Below are 20594 nucleotides of genomic sequence, written 5' to 3' on the forward strand. Positions count from 1 at the left end.
ATGCATGATCATAAATTTAACTCTCAATATTTATATTTTTTATCAATTTGATATTAACCTTTTAAAAAAATTAAATTCTTTTTCCTTAAGGAAAATTCTGACTAAGACTTTAAAATTTTAACTATGTTTGTTAAGTAATTTACATGACAGTTTATATTTCATACTGATATACACTATTTATCTTATATATTATGTTATAAAATAATATAAAACTTATAAAATATTTAAAAATAAAAAATTATTGTAATTTTTTTATAAAAATTAAAATAAAATATGCGTAAATTATTTCCTTTAAAAAAATAAATTGACTCTTTTTGAAAGATCTATGTTCAAATCTAACTTCTTTTAAAATTTTGAAGACCAAGTTTAACTAAAAATAATAATAGAGACTATATCGACAAAAGAAATGTAAATATTAAATACTAAATTTATTGGTATGACAAAAATATATTATATGTGTCAAGTAAAATATAACTTGAGGAATTGATATTCAATTTCATATGTTCGGATAAATAAACTAAGGATTTCAAAAATAGACTAGTAGTCGAATCGATCAAACAATTAATTTATTGATTTGATTAAAACAATATTTAAAAATTATAAATATTTAAAATATTTAAAAAAATAGTTCAACCACCTAATTCAATCTATTCATATCAATTCTCAAATTAACTAATCAAATATATTTCTTCGAACTGATATTCCTATTTATTTTCAAATCAACTGAACTAATTAATCGATCTAATTCAATTCAAACAACCATGAAATAAACTATATGTTAAATTTCAAATTAATTTAAAATATTTAATTATCCCTTTCTTAGTTTTTAAACAAATATAATTTGTACGAGAAAAAACGTAGCTGACATGCAAATGATAATTGATAAATATAGCAAAGCAAGGTTCCTTTAAACATACACGTAATACATGTAAAATTAATCTCCTTTGTACGTAGTTATAAAAGAGAAAGGCAACATTGAATACGAGGAATTAGAGTTACATTATATCCAGCAGAGATGACATAAGTACATAGGTGTCCTCCACCACTGCTCCAACTCCATCTCTCTCTGTGCCACACGTGCGCATCAATATTGATGAGCAAGTGGCCATTATTTTATGGTTGGTTTCGTGTTTAAAAAAAGAAATCTGGTCTCACACTCACACGTGGCTGCTGTGTGCGGCTGTTGCGACTGCCATCTTCCCTAACAGCAAACAAACGCAAAACTAAAAAAGGTAAAAAAAAAAAAAGGGTCGACTACTGCCTCACTGTCGCAGTGCATGCAATCCAACTGGGTTTCTCTGTGTGTCCGGTGAAATCCAGCTATTTTCTTAATTTCTTTATTTACTTAACCCCCCTCGTTAACCACAGCCTCTTTGGGATCTGCATTAACACGGTTTACGTCTACCTTACTCTATCTTCGTAAAATAGGTCAATGTCTCCTTTTAAAAAAAGGTGCAAATCTATTATCTTTTTAACACACATATAATCTCATTTCTCAATTCCAATTTAATAATAATGAAGAACTGCACTTCTTATGTTTTCAACTTCTTTAGGAAGAGAGGGGTTGTTATGAATCTTTAATGCTTTTTTTCCCCTCATAAATTAAAAAAAGACAGTAAGAAAATCGATTATTTTTCTTATTCACTGACATTTAAGGGTGAGTTTAAATAAATAGTAGAGTATTATATGTTTAATTTACTTTTTATAAAAATATTATAGTAACTGTAAATAAATAAATTGTCCATCCAAACTCACACTAAATTAACTTGCACATATAAAAAAAATCCCACTTTATTATAAATATTTTTATATAAAAATTACTTTTTAAAAAATAATACTAACAGCTTGTTTGGTTGGCTGTAATGGTTTAGCATCACAGCCTTATTCAGTGGGCCCAATCTTATTACATTGTTTGGTTGGTTGAATGGGCTATTACAGCCCTATTCATTACAGTCTTATTCAAGGCAAAATCACCGTTTACAATTCATGCCTCCCCCCACGGAATACAAATTCAGCTTTAAAAGTATTCATCTTTACCCTTCTCATTTCTTTCTCATCTGAGTATTTTCTTCTTCTTTTTTCACCTCTGATTCCCATTTCTTTCCAACCTTCTCCCTCTTTTTCACGTCTGAAGCATCATTTCCAACCCTATCTAAGCCTGAACCCAGATTCAACTTCAAATTAAAAGCCAGCAAAATTTTACCTACCGACGAACAGTCTTCTTAGTCTCCACAAATTCATCCTCAAGCTCCGGTTGAAATCAGGGTCAACGATTTCAATTTCCTTTTAACAAAAACGCAGCTTGAAATCCAAATTTCTCAGTTTTCTCGAGAAAATCTGACTTTGATGTGAGAGGAAAGGGCTAACGATCCAACACCCAGATGTTAAATCGGTGCTGAATCGAGTGAAGCAGTTAGCTGACAAGGTAAGCTTTTGACCTTCTTCAATCGAAATTAAGACCCCCCTTTTCGTTAACTATCCTAGATCCCCAAGAATACTGTTTTAATCGAACCCTATTAAGCACTTACATGCTATTGTCATAGGTATAAGTTGTTTTTAAGTTTACTTGTTGGAATTGTTAATAAATTGTATAGAAAGCTTGTTGATTCGGTAAATGAACAATTAATTTGGGTTAAATAAATGATTGATGTTTCTGCTACAGGAATTGATAGTTTGTTAGTGTCTTTAATGAGGCAAATTGTTGGTGGTGATTTTAGTGATGGGAATCTTTGGTTATGTTTCGAGTTAGTGAGTCTTTGTTTAAATGGGGTTGTTTGTTACAAGAAAAGCCTGTAGTTTTGACCAGTGCACTATATACATTTCTTCTTTTATTAGCTGATCATTGTAGTTTTGACCAGTGCACTATATACGGTCCTCTTTGCCTCCAGAATTTCCTTTTGTAGCCTATTTTTATCTTCAGCCATTGATCTACAGTGATTTTCCATCTCCTCCTTTTCCTAGATTAGGTTCTGCCATTCAGCCTTCTTCTGTGTTGGTTCTTCGGTAGTTTCCTCAAGACCGAAGGTTGGCAATCATTCAGCGGTACTGGGAAGAGCTGATTGAGCTTGAGGAAGGGTTTGAAAAAGAATTGACCCTGCTTTTGGGAAAGTACAACCCTGATCGCCTACTATTGACAGCCTTGAAGGACGAGACAAGAGAGGAGCAAGAGATATTGAAACAGAATGGACAACAATGATCCTATTTGTCGAGGGTAAGAAGCAGCATATTATGTTTTGGGTCAAACGTATACACCAGTTTTATTACCAAAGATACTTCAGTTTTGGATATAGAGGGCAAAAGGTGAAGCCTTTCTGGATCGGTACAAACATTGGAATAATGAAACTTCAAGTGTTTTATTATTATTATTGAACATACATATCTGAGGATTCTTTTGTGTTTAAGCTGTCATGCAATGACAAATTTTGCAGTGGATATATGTTTGATGATTCGATGTGTAACACCCCTAACCCCAAACCGTCGCCGGAACAGGGCTACGAGGCATTACCGGATATATCAGACAACTTATGGATATTTTACAATTATTTTAACATTCATAGTATAATTGAAGAATTATGTCCCTATAATGGACTTTCGAAACCCAACACAAGTATTAAAGCGGAATGAAACGGGACTTATTTGAGTATTCAGGGAAATATATATATATTTTTACAAAAATTTCGACAGCATTTCTTCTTAATTTTTACATAAAACTCCTTGTAAATTCAAACCAAAAATCACCTAATTCTCCTTTTTTTCTTTTCTTTCTTCTTTCTTTCTTTCTTTGCTTCCCCTGCTTTTCGTTTGCCTATTCTGTTTCTTTTATTTGTTCTTTACTTTATTTTCTTTCTTTTATTTGTTTTAGTTGCTAATAATATATTATAATTTAATTTAATCAATCAATAACAAATATCTAAGAAAAGCCTTAGATTTTTTTACAGTTTATGCCGCCTCATCTATGTTAATTGGTAAAATTGCTAGTTTGGTCCTTTTTATTTTCTATTGATCTATAATTGAACCTTTGCCATTTATTCAATTTAGTCATTTTTATCAATTACTCTAAAATAAGCTAAATTCACCTAATTTAAACCTAATTAAACACATCGCTAGACTCATAAATATTTCTAGTAATTATTTCGAACTCGATTTACTAAGACGGAGGCCCGATAATGTACTTTTTCCGGTGCCTGTAAATTTTGGGTCATTACACGATGTCTGAATTTCCATGCAAAAAGAAAACATTTTTGTTGGCTAAGAAATCGACAAAAAAAATAGGGTTTATGCAGATTTGCTCTCTCTCTCTAATATTTTTTCAACAAGTTAACTAAATATAGAAATTGGGTTTTGTCCATGCAGAAAACCTGCTAATATTGTGGATTGGTTCTGCAAGTTATTAACTTTGACTCTTAATTTTAATGGAGTTATAATTTATTTTTGTTTGAAGTTATGGAATTATAATCAGTTGAGCAACTGTTAAAAAAGGTCAGACAAGTTGCTATTTTTTTTTAGTTTATTAAAATGGTTACAGTTTAGATTAGTAAAATGATCTTTGTGAATCTCAGTTTATTACTTTTTAGCAATATTTATTATTTCTAATATTTAATTATTTTTTATTGTAGAATAATTAAATTATTTGTTTCAGTAATTACATTTTAACACATTAAATATGTATTGCAGTTTAAAAATAATAAAGTAGATTATATATATTTTTATAGTATTATATATTTTGATTTTTTAATTCATATAATAATAATTATATTAAGAAAGTTCTTAAATTATATTTTTTATTAAATTATATTTAATAATAATTATGTTAAAATATGATTAAACTATTTATTATTTTTATTAAATTATTTTCAATAATAATCTTATTAAAATTTAATAACAATAACAATAATCATCTACCTTAAAAAAATTCTGCTAAAGGTATTCTGATTATTTTAATTTTTTTTTCTTATGCTATTACAACATCATTCCATTCAACCAAACACAAGAATACTATTACAGTTCTATTCCATTCCATTCAACCAAACAGTTGAATTACTTATTACAGCTCTATTCAATTACAGCCTTATTCCATTATAACCAACCAAAGGTACTATAATAGTATAGGTAGAGTTCAACCATGATCCTTCAATGCAAATTTAGTATATGATTTCTAATAATAAAAATTAATATTATGCACTTATCCATATTTAATATATTATTTAATTCAATTTAATTATAATAAAATATTTAAAAAACAAGTAATTTACATTCGAAATTATTTCGGGCACAACCCTACTGGCAAGGTAAGATGTGGTCATATGTCCGAAGAATATATTAAAAAAAAATAATTTAAGACAAACACGTTTCATGTATTATTTGTTTTTACATATGGTTTCTTGGTCAATTTTTATAAACCTTAAAATGTGTAACAAATTTTTATATATTTTTAAAAATTAGAAATTTAGTCTCTATATTTTCATTTCATGAAATTTAGTCTTTCTATTTTTTCAATTTCAAAATTCAGATTCAATATTAACACCATTAACATTTGTTTTATCAAATTTAAGTTAATTATAAAGTCATTTTTTTTAAATTACATGGCTATCAAATGAATATATTTTTATTTTTGAAAAATATCATAGCAACAAATTTAATAATGTTAACAGTTAAACTTAAATTTTAAAATTTAAAAATAGAAAAATTAACTTTAATGAAATATAAGTATAAGGACTAAATTCTTAATTTTTTAAAAGTCAAGAACTTGTGGTGTATTTTAACCTTTTATAAATTAATTGTCCCAACCAATCAAAGCTTTGATTATTATTTTTTTGAAAAAAACTAAAACAAAGGCTAAAAAATAAAAAGACTACTAATTAGATTTTTTATATGATGGGACAAAAAAATATAATAAAATGGATCAAGAAAATTAAAATAAAAACAAAGGCTACTAATGATTTGTTTTTCAAATTTTTTTTATAATTTAGATTACTAATTTTTAAATGTTTTAACTAAAGAAATATGTTAAATAGATTGGATTAGAGAATATATTAAATATGTATAAGTATATAATAATAATTTTATATCTCGAGGTATCATTATTTTATTGATGTCTAAAAATTAAAAATTTTAAAATAATCCTAATATAAATTATTGTTTAATTATAAAGGATTATTTCGATATCTAATAATAATTGTAAAGGACCCAAAGCATTCCCAATGGGCCCATTTTGACGACGTTGAAATGCCTTATCAATGGATCCGAAAATAGGCCTAGCAAAGTAAGCCCAACAGGTTGCCATTTAGAATTATAAGGGTATAATTGCAAGATACAGATTTGGAAAAGGGTATAATTGCAAATACTTTATAGTTTTTAGGAAAATCCTTAAGTAGTGCATTCCGTTTCCGACAAATAAAAACCAAAATGACGCACATTATTAGTTAGATTTTAGATTAAAAAAAAGAAAAAACACGCACACAAAAACGACAAGAATCTCACCTTCCTATTATTTCCCCCTTCCCACACCCCCATGAATCGAAACCCCAAAATCCAATTACGAAATCCCTAATTTTTTCCCCTTCTCTCCGAGGAATCTCCAATGAGCGAGACGCTTCCTCCGCCGCCGTCCCCCTCATCCGATGAAGATTTCGCAAACGACGGCGCGTGGTATGGCAACATCCAGTATCTCCTCAACATTTCAACCATCGGCCTCCTCTGTTGCGTCCTCATCTTTATCTTCCTCAAGCTCCGCAGCGACCATCGCCTTATTCCGGGGCCATCCGCTCTGTTCGCTAAGCTCCTTGCCGTCTGGCACGCCACCGGCCGTGAGATTGCCCGCCACTGCGGAGCTGACGCCGCCCAATTCCTCTTAATCGAAGGCGGCAGCTTCGCGATTCTCTTGTCAGTCGCCTTTGTGGCTGTTTCCGTCTTGCTCCCCGTTAATCTCTACGGCGGCACTGCTTTATTAGACGATCAGTTCTCGAAAACCACTGTAAGTCATATCAGTAAAGGTTCAGGGTTACTTTGGGTGCATTTTCTTTTCGTGGTTTTCGTTGTTCTTATTTTCCATTATGGAATGTCTGCTGTTGAAGAAAGATTAAAAATTACTAGGTTTAGAGATGGGAATGGAAATTTAAGTGACCCCAACTCGAATTCAACTGCAATTTTTACGATTATGGTTCAGGGTTTGCCTAAGAATTTAGGGGTTGACAAAGGTGTTGTGCTCGAGTATTTTCAGTATAAATATCCGGGGAATGTATACAGGGTTATCATGCCTATGGATTTATGTTCTTTGGATGATTTAGCCACTGAACTAGTTAAGGTTAGGGATGAAATTACCTGGTTGATAGCAAAGATCGATTCACATCTTCTGCCGGAAGAAAGTGAAGATGTGAATGGAAGTGAAGGGTTTCTGGGTTGGATTCGTTGGTTGGGGAGGAAAATACAACGAGTTTTTGATCAGATTACGGGTACATTTGGGTTTACAGATGAAGAAAAATTAAGAAAGCTGCAAGAATTGAGAGCTGAGTTAGAGACTGAATTAGCGGCTTATAAGGAAGGGCATGCACCAGGTGCTGGGGTTGCTTTTGTGATGTTTAAGGATGTATATACAGCGAATAAGGCAGTTCAAGATTTCCGGAATGAGAAAAAGAGGCAGTTTGGGAAATTCTTTTCTGTCATGGAGTTAAAGTTGCAGAGGAACCAATGGAAAGTTGAACGAGCCCCTTTGGCCACTGATATTTACTGGAACCATTTGGGATCAACAAAATTGTCACTGAAACTGCGAAGAGTGTTTGTAAACTCGTGTTTGTTGTTAATGCTTTTGTTCTTCAGTTCTCCACTTGCAGTAATCACTGCTGTGCAGAGTGCTGCTCGGATTATTAATGCAGAAGCAATTGATAATGCCCAGTCGTGGTTGGCTTGGGTGCAAAGTTCAAGCTGGATGGCATCCCTAGTCTTTCAATTTTTGCCCAATGTAATTATATTTGTTAGCATGTATATAGTGGTCCCTTCTGCTCTTTCTTATCTTTCCAAGTTTGAACGGCATCTCACTGTATCCAGTGAGCAGAGAGCAGCATTGCTAAAGATGGTTTGCTTCTTCCTTGTCAATTTGATCCTATTGAGGGCTCTTGTTGAGTCATCATTAGAGAGTGCAATCCTTCGGATGGGTCGATGCTATCTGGATGGAGAAGACTGCAAGAGAATTGAGCAATACATGAGTGCTTCATTCCTTTCAAGATCTTGCCTTTCTTCTCTTGCATTTCTAATCACAAGTACATTCTTGGGAATATCATATGATCTGCTGGCTCCAGTTCCTTGGATAAAGAACAAGCTTCAGAAGTTTCGGAAGAATGATATGCTCCAGTTGGTCCCAGAAAATACTGAAGAGTACCCATTGGAAAATCAGAACCTGAATAATTTGCGGAGACCGCTGATGCCCGAAAGTTTATTTGACTCTCCTAGGATGGGTGACATTGACATTCCGGGACAGGATCTTTCCGTCTATCCTATCAGCAGCCGGACCTCACCTATACCCAAGCAGAAATTTGACTTTGCGCAGTATTATGCATTTAATTTGACAATATTTGCCCTGACCTTGATATATTCTTCATTTGCACCACTCGTGGTGCCAGTGGGTGCAGTTTATTTTGGATATAGGTATGTGGTTGATAAGTACAACTTTCTGTTTGTGTATAGAGTCCGGGGATTTCCTGCTGGCAATGATGGAAGGCTGATGGATACTGTGTTGAGTATCATGCGGTTCTGCCTCGACTTGTTCCTCATCTCGATGCTTTTGTTCTTTTCAGTCAAAGGAGACTCCACAAAGCTGCAAGCCATATTTACTCTTGGGTTGCTAGTAATTTACAAACTGTTACCTTCTGATAGTGATAGTTTTCAACCAGCCCTTTTGGAAGGCATGCAAAATATAGACAGCATTATTGATGGACCGATTGATTATGAGGTTTTCTCACAACCTAGATTCGATTGGGATACATATAGTTTATGATTATCAAGTCATTTACGGTTCCCCACTAATTAATTAATTCAATGATTTGTGTAGCGTACCTCAATGGCTTTCTAGTGAAATCTTTTTAGGTGCATGTGGGTATCATATTGCCCATTTCTTTTTACCCTTTTTAACACGTGGGTTGATTTTTCATCATTACTGTAATGACCTGCTTTGTATTCATACCTGGCTCGTGTGTTTTCAAGGATGTATTTCACGGCGTCATGCAAATTTACATGAAATGCATGACTGATTCAAGTCCAATCAGAACAAGGAAAATGGCACTATGATCTTAATTCAAGTCAAAACGTTTCATATCCATTTATTATAGTTTGGTTATCAAATTGCAAAACCCATATAGCATTTATGAATATCTCTTTGCTCTGTTGATGTTGTAATAAATAAAACTGTAATTTGCATCCTTTTTTATCTTCTAATCTAGGCAATGGCATGTCAGCCTAACTGGATATTTATCCTTTGTTTTGTATATATACATAAAAGTGAATATATCACGATATTTGGCAGTAATAGAGAGATTTGAAGCGGAAAACAAGGCCTAAAGTATCCAAATCCAATAAAACCATGCTGTAAACGTGAGTAGAGGATTCATGATTTTCATGCGAATTTGGTTTTAGATGAGGTGTCATTTGTTCTATTAAAAGGTAAAGAGAAAGTGATAGGGTAGATGAGTACGAGATAGTGAGAAAATAAGTGAGAAATAATGCAACCATTTATTATAAATACCTGAAATGGTAGGGAGAAAGAAAAGTTCCAAGTGAGGAAAAACATGGACGTAATTATTTGTAGGCAAAAATTAGAAACAGAGGAAAACTAGGAGATGAATGCCAACTATGTCAACTGTCAAGAGTCGTTCAGACCTGTCCTATAACATATCCACTCTTGGCCAAGCAAATGGAACCTCTCCTTCACTCTACAATCCATTGCACACCTTGCCTTCCTTCACTCATCACTAATCTCTCTCCTTCTCTTTCTCTTTCTCTTTCTCTTTCTCTTTCTTTGGCTGCCTTGTCTTTAAATTAAAGGGTCTTTTTTTAAAAAAAATTTATTTATTGCCATTTGAATTCGAATGAGAGAAGATTAACAATAATAATAAAGGAGAGAGAAAAAAAACAGTAGTCACAAGTAAGTTACTAAGTCTTTGCTTGTGACTTTTGAATTTCGTTTCTTTCTTTGGAGAGGAAGGCCGAAGAGAGAACCATGCAGCATTTACCAGTTAAAAGCAACCTTCTTGATTCAGGTTCGGAGACGACCAAGTTCGGCTTCGGTGGTTACGAGCAGCCCCTTTGCCCCAAACCTCGCCGTGTCGGACCCGTCGTTCCCGAGTTTCTCAAGCCCCTCAGTTGTACCAAACACAGGTTGGTTTCAATTTCATTGCCATGTTTTATTTAATTTTCATTACATTGGCTAATTTGGCCTCTCATGTAAATCATCATCAGCGAACTCAACACTGATGGGAGAAGTGGAGTTCTGAACATAATTGCTGAGACGGTAAGGATTTTCATTCATCAAAATATAAATATATATACACATATATGTTTCATAGATTACTAATAGTATCACATGATCTTAGACAAATGATGGAAGAGAATCGGCATGCACGGGGTATTCCCCATCTTGCTATGCAGGGTCACCTCCAGGCAGAACAGGCAACCCTCTGGTTCATGACGTCAACTTCATTCACCAGATGAAGCTTCTTTCACCTTTCACCAGAACCAACCTTTCAGATAAATTTGGCATCACCTCCGCCTCTCCTGTTTGAGACCATTCATGTCAAATTTGTCCACTGCACCAGCAGAAACTACTCTTTTTCTGGGATTTTTTTGGTAGCTTAACATTTTAGTACCACTATGTCTTTTTATTATTATTTTCTGTTGTAAATATTATGAGTTGAAATGGACTGGGGTGTCTCTTGTACATAAAAAAACAAAAAGGGTTTCTTAATTGTTTTCAAGTTGGATTTCCTTCAATGAAGTTCAAAGTTCTGCCTATGAATGCTCATGCAAATCCATACTTAAAAGAAGAAATTATTGCATTGAATATAACTGCCACCGCCAGTTCAACTTCCTTAACTGTCATACAATAAATGAAAGTTAGGCCCCACATCTTCAAATCCTCTCAACATAAATCCAAATACTACCAAAAATAAGTAATGATTTTTCTCTTTTAAAAACAAAAAGCAACCCAAGATCCAAACCCAATCTCTACTTCCTTCTTTTTTAATATCCATTTTTGTTTGTTCCAAATGCAAATCTTTGTGGACAATCCACTTGAATTCTCCTGATATTATGATTAAAAGAAAAATGTCATCTTTCACAAAGACTATATTTTTCTTGTGGGTCTTAAGCACTAAGCTCTGCGATGGCCGCATCTTCACTTTCAAGATGCACCACCTTTTCTCTGAACCCGTCAAGAACTGGTCCAACTCCACTGGGAAACTCTCTCATTGGCCTGCAAAAGGTTCTTTTGAGTACTACGCCGTTCTAGCTCACCGGGACCGCCTCCTCCGCGGCCGCAAACTCTCTGACATCAATGCAACCCTTTCTTTCTCTGATGGCAACTCCACTTTCCGCATCAGCTCTTTGGGATTGTAACGATCTTTATGCCCCCTCTTTTTTTGTATTTTCTTGGAAGTTTTAGATTTAGGGCATTGTTTATTCTTTTATAATCTTGCTTGGGGTTTTCTTGGGTGCAGTTTACATTATACAACAGTGCAATTGGGGACTCTCGGGGTGAAGTTCATGGTGGCACTTGATACAGGGAGTGATCTTTTTTGGGTGCCATGTGATTGTACCAAATGTGCTCCAACTGAAGGAACTACTTATGCTTCTGTATGTTTTCTTCTTTTCGTTTTTTTCTCCCTTTATATTCTGATTATCTATGTTTTCTTCATGTTCCTGATGCATTTGAAAACGCTAAGACTATACCCCAACTTGTCCCCTCAAATGCAGCTCTTGTTTTGAATTTCACAGTTTATAGCAAAATTTTGCTCTCAGATCCTTTTCTGTTCATTCTAGAAGTCAAATCCAAATATGTAGTCCAAAGAAGTATAGTAGAACAATTTTCTTTTGTGTGTGTGTAAAGGGCAGGGTATCCCAAGCCACATTGGACTCGAGGTCCCTCTCAACAAGTGCGCTTCTCAAGGTTTGAACTTATGCTTTCACCCTTACGAGGGCAAGGCCGCTACCACCTCAACGGCTCAACCTACAGCTTGTTGGTATATTAGAACATTTAACCACATAAGGATTCTGTAATTTAACTACATTGAGTCAATGGGAAAAGTACTGCTGGGGCTTGCAGTTAACCAGCTAGTGTGGAGATCAGTTCTTACACTGGTTGTCCTTTGAATTTATATTAAACTATGCATCTCCTTTGGAGGCTGGCAGGATTTTGAGCTTAGCATATACGACCCTAAAGGATCATCCACCAGCAAAAGAGTCACCTGCAACAGTAGCTTGTGTGCACACCGTAACCAATGTCTCGGCACGTTCAGTAGTTGTCCATACATAGTCTCTTACATGTCAGCTCAAACTTCTACTTCTGGGGTTCTACTGGAGGATGTTCTTCACCTAACAACTGAAGATGGTCATCCAGAATTGGTTGAGGCATATGTCACATTCGGGTAAGCTCTTGTAGTATGCAGCTTAACCATTTTGTATGCCTTATTCTGCCATCCTTCCCTTTTGCTGAAAGGCACTATGTAGGCCAATATTTGTTTCCCGAACGCTTTTCTAGGTTCAGATGAAAATGCAATATGAATTGTGCAGCTGTGGGCAGGTACAAAGCGGCTCATTCCTGGATGTTGGAGCTCCCAACGGTTTATTTGGGCTTGGCATGGAGAAGATAGCAGTTCCGAGCATTTTATCACAGGAAGGTTTGACAGCTAATTCTTTCTCCATGTGTTTTGGACACGATGGAATTGGAAGGATCAGTTTTGGAGACAAAGGTAGCCCTGACCAGGAAGAGACTCCTTTTAATCTTAACCCACCGCAGTAAGTGGTAATTTTCTTATTTACTTGATGCTTGATAAATAGTGAATTTAGATTGATGTATTAATGATGCTGATGGAACATTTTATGTTATTCTTTAACATCTAGTCATGATTTATGCTGCAGTCCAACCTATAACGTTACCATAACTCAAATTCGGGTGGGGACAGCTATAATTGTTGGTGATATTACAGCTCTTTTTGATTCTGGGACTTCGTTCACATACTTGGTTGACCCAACTTATTCAAACCTTGCAGAGAATGTACGTATTTTGCATGTTTAAAAACCAACAAAACTTGATGTCCCAACTTCAGTAACTTATGCTTTCCTACAGTCCCATTCTCAGGCACAAGATAGGCGCTGCCCAACTGATTCAAGGATCCCTTTTGAGTACTGTTATGACATGAGGTACATTCTTTAGTCTTGTTCATACACTGTCTTTCTCCATTAGGGGTTGAACTTGAATTCTGCACATCATCTTTTTCTCTTTGCATCATGCAGCCCGGAGGCAAATGCTACTTTAATACCCAGTATGAGTTTAAAAATGAAAGGTGGAAGTGACTTTCCAGTCTATGACCCGATCATTGTCATTTCTACTCAGGTAGGATCCTTCTCCTGGACTTCTTTCATTTCGTACATAGGGAGTGAAAATCGTGTTAAACACAATGATCTCTAATGATTTGCAGAGTAAACTTGTATACTTCTTGGCTGTCATCAGGAGTACGGAACTGAATATTATTGGACGTAAGTCTTGCATATAGCATGTGATTAATCGAGTGCTTCTGCTAGGTTATTAAGTTGGAACTGATTAAAAGGCAAGCCTCAGTTGTTCCTTTATTGCTCGACTGTATGAAGATAGGTGAATTAGCAATGTATTTCATGAGGTTCATTAATGCTCTTCCCTGTACACCGTAGATGATGTCACTAAGTTCCAATATTTTATATCTTTGCTTATTGGGCTGTTCTTTCGCTAAACAGAAAACCTTATGACTGGTTACCGAGTGATATTTGACCGAGAAAGATTTGTATTGGGCTGGACGAAGTATGATTGTAAGTGATGCTTTGCCTCTATGCTTTAGTAAGTTAGACCTTGTTTGCTTACGAAATTCAATGGCTTTCACGCAGGCTACGACGTTGAGGAAACTAATACATCTGAAGTAGAATCTTATGCCGTCTCCACACCTCCACCTGTTTCTGCCGGAATCCATAATTATTCTACCCCAGAATCAACTAGTAAAGATATCAGAAATACCGATTCTGGCAGTTGTGTTCCCTTGCGAACTTGCCATCTCCATATTTCTCTTCCGGCTTTCTTCGGAGTTGTCTCCATATACATGCATATGGCATATATGGCTTAGATGTCTATCTTGTTGTTGTCTTAAGGCACATATGGCAGACAGATTTAGCAAAGGATAGGGAACTGTTGATCATTGTCGAATTTTAGAACACCGAGTCCAAGACAGAGACAGTATCGTCACAGTTTTGCAGGAAAATAAAACCATGAATCAGTGTTGATCAGCGTATGATATGATATCATGGGGCAACCACTGAATTGAATATTCAAACAGTCCACAACTAGGGTAGATAGGAAATAGTTGGATAGAATTTGCAAGTCATCTCTCAATCAACTTGGTAAGGTCGTAACTCGAACCGCTTTTGCTTTGCAGCTCCATCTTGGAACCTTCCCTTTGAAAAATTCCACACTTAAAATGATAATAATAATTAAAAACATGACGATAGTTTCTTATCAAATAATTATTATATAAAAGGATTGCGTGCGACTTAAATAAATTTTCATATAATTGACCGCATCCCAGTCTATGATATGGATTGGTTACCAACCTAAAGTAGAAGTGAAAGGTGGCTTTCTGGCTTTAAATATTAACCAAAAGGCAGGCAGAGCAATTGCTAAGCTACCATGGCTTTCTTCTTCTTCTTTTTTTATTTTTTATTGTTGACTCCTTCCATTGCAAACCCAAATGCAAATATGATGAAATTCATTACTATCCTTTGTTGTTGTTGTACGCAAATGTGATTGAATATTTGCAACTGGTATTGGATACTTTTAAAAAAAATTCCAAAAAAATAGTTCTTAAGATGTGTTATTAAGATACTAACTTTAACTTCAACTTTATATAAAATTTTAGTAAAAGAAAGTATTAGTTATTAATAGTTTTTTTATTCATTAACGAGTTTTCTTAATTTTGTATGTATTAATTAAATTATATTTATTTTTTTAAAAAATTTTGTAACCTATTATTAATAATATACCTTTAAAATTAAAACATAATAATATATAATTGATATCAGAATAAATTATATTTTGAAATTATTTTTAAAATATAAATATTATAATAATAACTGTTCTTCTCGCCTCAGTAATATCAACAATTGGTGCGATGAGTGTAGATTACATGACTTCTCAATCCTAAAGTGGCACCTCAACTAACTAAACCAACTAGACCAAAAACCTAACTGACCAAGTCAACTCTTTTGTTCCACTCAACACCGTCATCTTGAAATATTTCTACTAGCTTGATCTCTACACAAACCTTTTTTTCGACCTCCATTTTCGCTAGAGCTCAATTGCAATATGTAAGCATCATTCTTCTCACTTTGGAACAACTGGCAAAGGCTCTAGAAGATTATCTAGCCTCCAACTCTACCACTCTTGATTCACCAGCAGGAGTAGCTCCACTAGTCACCTTGACTCCCTAGCAATTACAATGCATCAGTTACAGCCTAATGTGATTCCTCCTGGACCTTTCGACCATATAGCCCACTACTTGTAAGAAATTGTAACCTATCTCACAATTGTACCTTCTCATCCAATCACAACTCCCATCCTACTAGACTAGGGTTCTCACCAATAAGCATCAGTTCCTCAGCCTCATGACTTAGAGACTCAAAAGAAACTGTGACGTCTAGAAGAGCAATTCTCTTATCAAGAACGTCCCTTCAATGAGCAACAACATATCCTTGACAAAAGGAGTGCTCAAAATGAACAGCTTATTACAGAGTTGAGAGCCGCACGAAAGGTCCCGAGGTAAGAAAACCTAGAGCATTAGGAGGAGGAAGCTCAATCTATGCTCCAAGGAGGTAACGAGCGCAACAATTTGGAAGGTCTTCATAGGCACAATGCCGACCTCCCAGCGACATCCCAACACTCCTAAGGTAAGAACAACATCTCCATAGAAAAACAACTCAAGGCTTTCAAGGCAAAGCTGATGCAAGAGGTAAAAAGAGGGAAGATCAGATGAATTTATCTACAACTACTCCAATGAATCGTTGGTGACATCCCATTTCTCTTTTTCTATTCATTCAATTCATTTCTATTTAAATACTTAATTCATTTCTAGTTTCAACGAGCTATCGAAGGGATTGATTGGAAATATGAAGTTGAGGCTCAAATGATTTATAATTAAGTTTTGACTTTTTACTTATTAATTATAAACTTATTTAGTCATGAAGTCATTCCACTAGATTATCGTGATTGAGCTCTTCCCAACGACATACCATTACGAAAGCAACTACTTAGTGCTCATTCAATGACTTTGTCATTAGTGTGTTACCTTCATAGAATATTCTTGATCTCTTTCGGATAATAACTATTCCTAGTATGATCATATTTTATCTCATGGTAACCATTACATCTTCCTTCATGAAAAGTCAATCACTATCAATTAGTGATCAAGTCATCTATCACAAAGATGGACGACTCGTGACCACATTTACTTTTCATCAATCATGTAATGTCAATAAAAGAATATTATTTACTTATGTTTTGGGCTATAAATTTCACTGTTGTACACTCAACGCACTAGTTTTCGGTTCATTATCTATTTGAACTCAGGCTTTTGCTTACATCAAAGTGTATGAGTCACGTATACATAGTTAACCATCCACTTAGGATTTAGGTATGTCATACTATGAACGTCACAACTGAATAATTCCTTGGAAAAGAGAAAGTTATCAGATCAAAGTGTTTCGAAGAAGGCTACGTTATGCTAGATTGTTCATCTCCCCTAGCCATTTGTAACAAAATTTTAGTAGAATGGTGAAAATAACTCTGATAGCTACAGAGAACAAAAATGATAAAGCGAACCGAAGCGAAAGAACTTCAAAAATGCATAAATCGCTCCAAAAAACAAACAATGGCTAGTAAATCGCTAAAAGAAAAAGAGGCAAAGTAATTTCGAAGAAAAAACCTAGAGAATATATAGATCTATCTCTCAAAACATATCGTTTTGAAGAAAAAATGACACCCAATAGCAACTTACCACCTGTTCTAAAAGACTGTTGTTCATCATTATCACATATCGTTTGGATATAACGTTTCACTATAAAATAAAGCCACCATTCGAAATAACATGGAAAAGAGAAAGTTATCATATCAAAGTGTGTCGAAGAAAGCCACTTTATAACCCTTCTCTCGATTCTGGAGGGGGATATTATTATACCCCCATCTGTGTTAGGACACATGGCAAGCCTAGAAAAGGCCTGAACAATAAACCTACCTCCAGCAAGCCAAGAGGCCACCGGTGAACTCATCCTTTCGAGATGACTACTCGAACAACGGATGGTCTAATTTTCATTGGGAACATGAAGTTGTTTGGTTACCAAATATCATGGGCACAACTACTTTATTTCATCAGAGTCAAAATGAATGATAAGATTTATCTTGTCACAAATATCCTCGTCCAACACGTTAACACCATATTACACGAGACCCCTGCCTATAAATACCCCAAGAACGATGAAGAAAAAATCAACACTTCGAGAATATTAAGCCTGCACCCTGTCAACACACTTTCAGCTCTCAGCCTTTACATTCTCTTTATCACTACTATCCATAACCTCCGACTCTCTGTCTCAACTGAGTGAACCAACCTCCACAACAACTATTCTCCTTTCTTCAATACTCTTTTATCTTGTTGTGCACTATATCAACAACAATATTCATTATTTTTGCATTAACATCGTATGTTAAATGATGAATGAATTAATTAAGAAGACTCCAACATAGAACAACTAATAATAGAATTTGAAATAGAAGACAAAATACAATCGATGGTCAAATATGGTAGTCATCGCGATGTTTCCCAATGAGCAAGAAAATATGGAGGAACTGCATACTGGTTACGAATTGTTCCTTATTTTGCTATTTTAAAGGAATGGTAGCTGATTGTTCATTTATTGGCCTTAAATAGTATTTGTAAGCTATAGGAGACTTGAAATTATATGGGAAAAATCATTAAAAATTGTTGTGTACTTAATTAACATTAATAAATTTATTAAAAAATATTTGACTATATATATTATATATGAAATAAATAACATGAAGTAAAATATATCAAATCAAATACATATTCCAATTTAAAGAAATATATTTTAAAGTTAGTTTGTTGATATTGCAAAAAAAAATAATTTCCTGGACAAATATTTTTACATTTTTATTAAGCATAAAACTATAGAAAGATTTTAACTTTTGTAATTACTTGATTAAAATAAAATTAAAAATCAAAATAAATACAACAAAAGTAATTAACGTTTGATGGTTAATTAAATTAAGATAAAAATAACATAATTAATTTAATTGAAATCAAATCTAATATTAAACAAAGTTAGTAAAGAATAATTTTCTCAAGAGTAACGAGTAATTAACTGTTAATTATAACGATCATGAACAGTTAAACAAATTGCCTAATTAAGAGCCATTAAAGCTGCCCCTCTGTTTTCTTTTTTCTGTTAACATAAAACACGTTAGACTCATATTATTAATTATTTAACAAAGATTACATGATGCCAAATGTCACCACTGTAGTTGCTAAATGTTAAAACTATAGAAAAATGATTTTTTTATTTTAATTAAAACTTAATTTTTTTCAGATCACATCAAACAAAAAAATCAATATTAAATTAATGTATGGTTAAAAATTTATTATAGTGACATAAAGATTAAAATAAAACATAGAGAAAACTAAAATATAATTCCCAATTGACCCTATAAAATAAAAGTGACGGAATTTTTGTATTATTAAAATGAATTAAATAATATTAAAATAAAATAGAGTTAACATAAAATATTGTTTAAATACTATTATTTACTATTTAACAAATTTAATTTTTGTTTTAAGTTTTTATGGTTTTATAAATACAATTTTCATTTATAATAATATTGCAATTAAAATTTAATAATTTTTAAAATATTTTTTATACTGTAAATATTAAATTTATTTGGTTCTTTTTAATAATAACTGAAAATCATTTACCACGTGGCGTTTAAAACTAAGGTCAAGGGGGTGATGGCCTCTGCTTTTTCCTTTGCCTTTCCCCTTCTCTCGATTACTTTCACCAACTAACCCTCCAACTCCCCCTTTCTTGCCTTTTACTTTTGATTCATGTCATTTTCTCTGTTTTCAAACATGCCACATGCCCTCCTTCAACCATACTTGTCATTTGCTTCAATCCATTAAATCAAGAATAATAATTTAAATTGCATTAATTGGATTAAAAAATTAGAAAAAAATAGATTGAAAAAATGCGATAAACTAATTAAAATATTATTTGAATAAAATTTAAATTAGTTCAAATATTTAATTTTGTTATTGTAATTTAGGTCAACAACAGGCCTAGTGTGTCGGGATCTGAGGGGGGAACTACTGGTCTTAAAGACAATCATTCACAACAATGTTTCCTCCCCATTTGCAACAGAAGCATATGCATGTTTGGAAGGCACAAAATTAAGGATTTCACTGGGAGTTCAATCGATTAAACTTATGGGAGACTCCAAAACAATAATAAAAAAATGTCAAACGATTTTAACAGATAAATCAGTGATTGGAGCCATTATCAGAGACATTCAGAATAAGAAATCTTGTTTTCAAGAGATCATCTTTCAACATATACACAGAGCAGTGAACTCGCAAGCACATAGACTAGCAAAAGACGCTCTTGATAGCGGAGAAACCTCTTACCTGATGGGAGAAGAGCTGAATCGACATAGCTTCGCTTTGGAGAGAAGATGGCCAAGAAATCCAGACTGAAGGAGAGTTTGAGGGAAATGATTTCAAAAGAAGATGGCAAGTAAAGTTTTATCCTTTGGAAATTGTTATCGTCAGAACGGATTGGATTTTGAAAAGACAAATCAAGAGAATTAACGGTATCCAGCTGTAAGAACTGACTGGGGTAATTATTTAGGTTCCTTTTTCTTCCTTTTCATTTATTGCTTTCCTTTTCCATTTAGTTAAACTTTAATTGCCGGTTAGAAGGTATTCACTATTAACATTATAGTGAGACCGAATTTGTTTCGTTTTTGATGTAATAGGTCTAGATCCAATGGCCTGTTGGGTTCTTCTTTCTTCAATAAAATACCCAATCATTCTATAAAAAAAAAGTTCAAATATGGATCTAGTCTTTACGCATTTTTTATCCCAATAATACAAAAAATAAAATTAATAATTGAAATGGTATCTCAATCAAATTAATTACCAAAATGGTATATTTTGAATAGTAACCATGGGTGGAGAGGTAAAATACGGGTTGGAAGGGAATGGAGAAGAGTTGTCAAGTGGCACCCAGGTGGAGAGATGCTGTCA

The 20594-nt window shown here is 33.8% G+C and overlaps 3 protein-coding genes and 2 long non-coding RNA genes across 8 annotated transcripts; 4 read left to right on the plus strand and 1 right to left on the minus strand.

Annotated features, from left to right (window-relative positions):
- Positions 1-1872: 1872 nt before the first annotated feature.
- On the plus strand, positions 1873-3446 carry LOC107895637 (uncharacterized). The gene is made up of 2 exons (XR_001683506.2): positions 1873-2425; positions 2962-3446. It is a non-coding gene; the product is annotated as an uncharacterized lncRNA (long non-coding RNA).
- A 2966-nt stretch (positions 3447-6412) lies between these two features.
- On the plus strand, positions 6413-9273 carry LOC107895644 (CSC1-like protein At4g35870). Its single transcript, XM_016820892.2, has one exon. The coding sequence runs from the start codon at positions 6581-6583 to the stop codon at positions 8987-8989; it is 2409 nt and encodes an 802-aa protein (XP_016676381.1). The 5' UTR covers positions 6413-6580; the 3' UTR covers positions 8990-9273.
- Positions 9274-9373: 100 nt separating this feature from the next.
- Positions 9374-10996, plus strand: LOC107958343 (uncharacterized). Its single transcript, XM_016894095.2, has 3 exons — positions 9374-10365; positions 10447-10498; positions 10581-10996. The coding sequence occupies exons 1-3, from the start codon at positions 10208-10210 to the stop codon at positions 10767-10769; spliced, it is 399 nt and encodes a 132-aa protein (XP_016749584.1). The 5' UTR covers positions 9374-10207; the 3' UTR covers positions 10770-10996.
- A 118-nt stretch (positions 10997-11114) lies between these two features.
- LOC107895649 (aspartyl protease family protein 1) lies at positions 11115-14519 on the plus strand. 4 transcript variants are annotated; one of them, XR_001683507.2, is made up of 10 exons: positions 11115-11597; positions 11703-11838; positions 12394-12629; positions 12775-12999; positions 13123-13258; positions 13331-13404; positions 13498-13597; positions 13683-13880; positions 13975-14046; positions 14122-14176. XR_001683507.2 is itself a non-coding variant. In XM_016820899.2 (10 exons), exons 1-10 carry the CDS (start codon positions 11296-11298, stop codon positions 14352-14354), a joined length of 1572 nt encoding a protein of 523 aa, XP_016676388.1. In that variant the 5' UTR covers positions 11115-11295; the 3' UTR covers positions 14355-14519. The 4 variants fall into 4 exon arrangements, 2 of the variants coding, with proteins under 2 accessions (XP_016676388.1, XP_016676393.1); XM_016820899.2 differs by having other exon boundaries at positions 13683-13740; positions 14122-14519; XM_016820904.2 differs by having other exon boundaries at positions 13343-13404; positions 13683-13740; positions 14122-14519.
- Positions 14520-17622: 3103 nt separating this feature from the next.
- LOC107895667 (uncharacterized) lies at positions 17623-20359 on the minus strand. The gene is made up of 2 exons (XR_001683509.2): positions 19974-20359; positions 17623-17937 (listed from the first exon to the last, which is right to left on the minus strand). It is a non-coding gene; the product is annotated as an uncharacterized lncRNA (long non-coding RNA).
- Between the last annotated feature and the right edge of the window lie 235 nt (positions 20360-20594).

This window comes from Gossypium hirsutum, chromosome A11 (genome assembly GCF_007990345.1).
Source record: "Gossypium hirsutum isolate 1008001.06 chromosome A11, Gossypium_hirsutum_v2.1, whole genome shotgun sequence".
Taxonomy (NCBI): domain Eukaryota; kingdom Viridiplantae; phylum Streptophyta; class Magnoliopsida; order Malvales; family Malvaceae; genus Gossypium; species Gossypium hirsutum.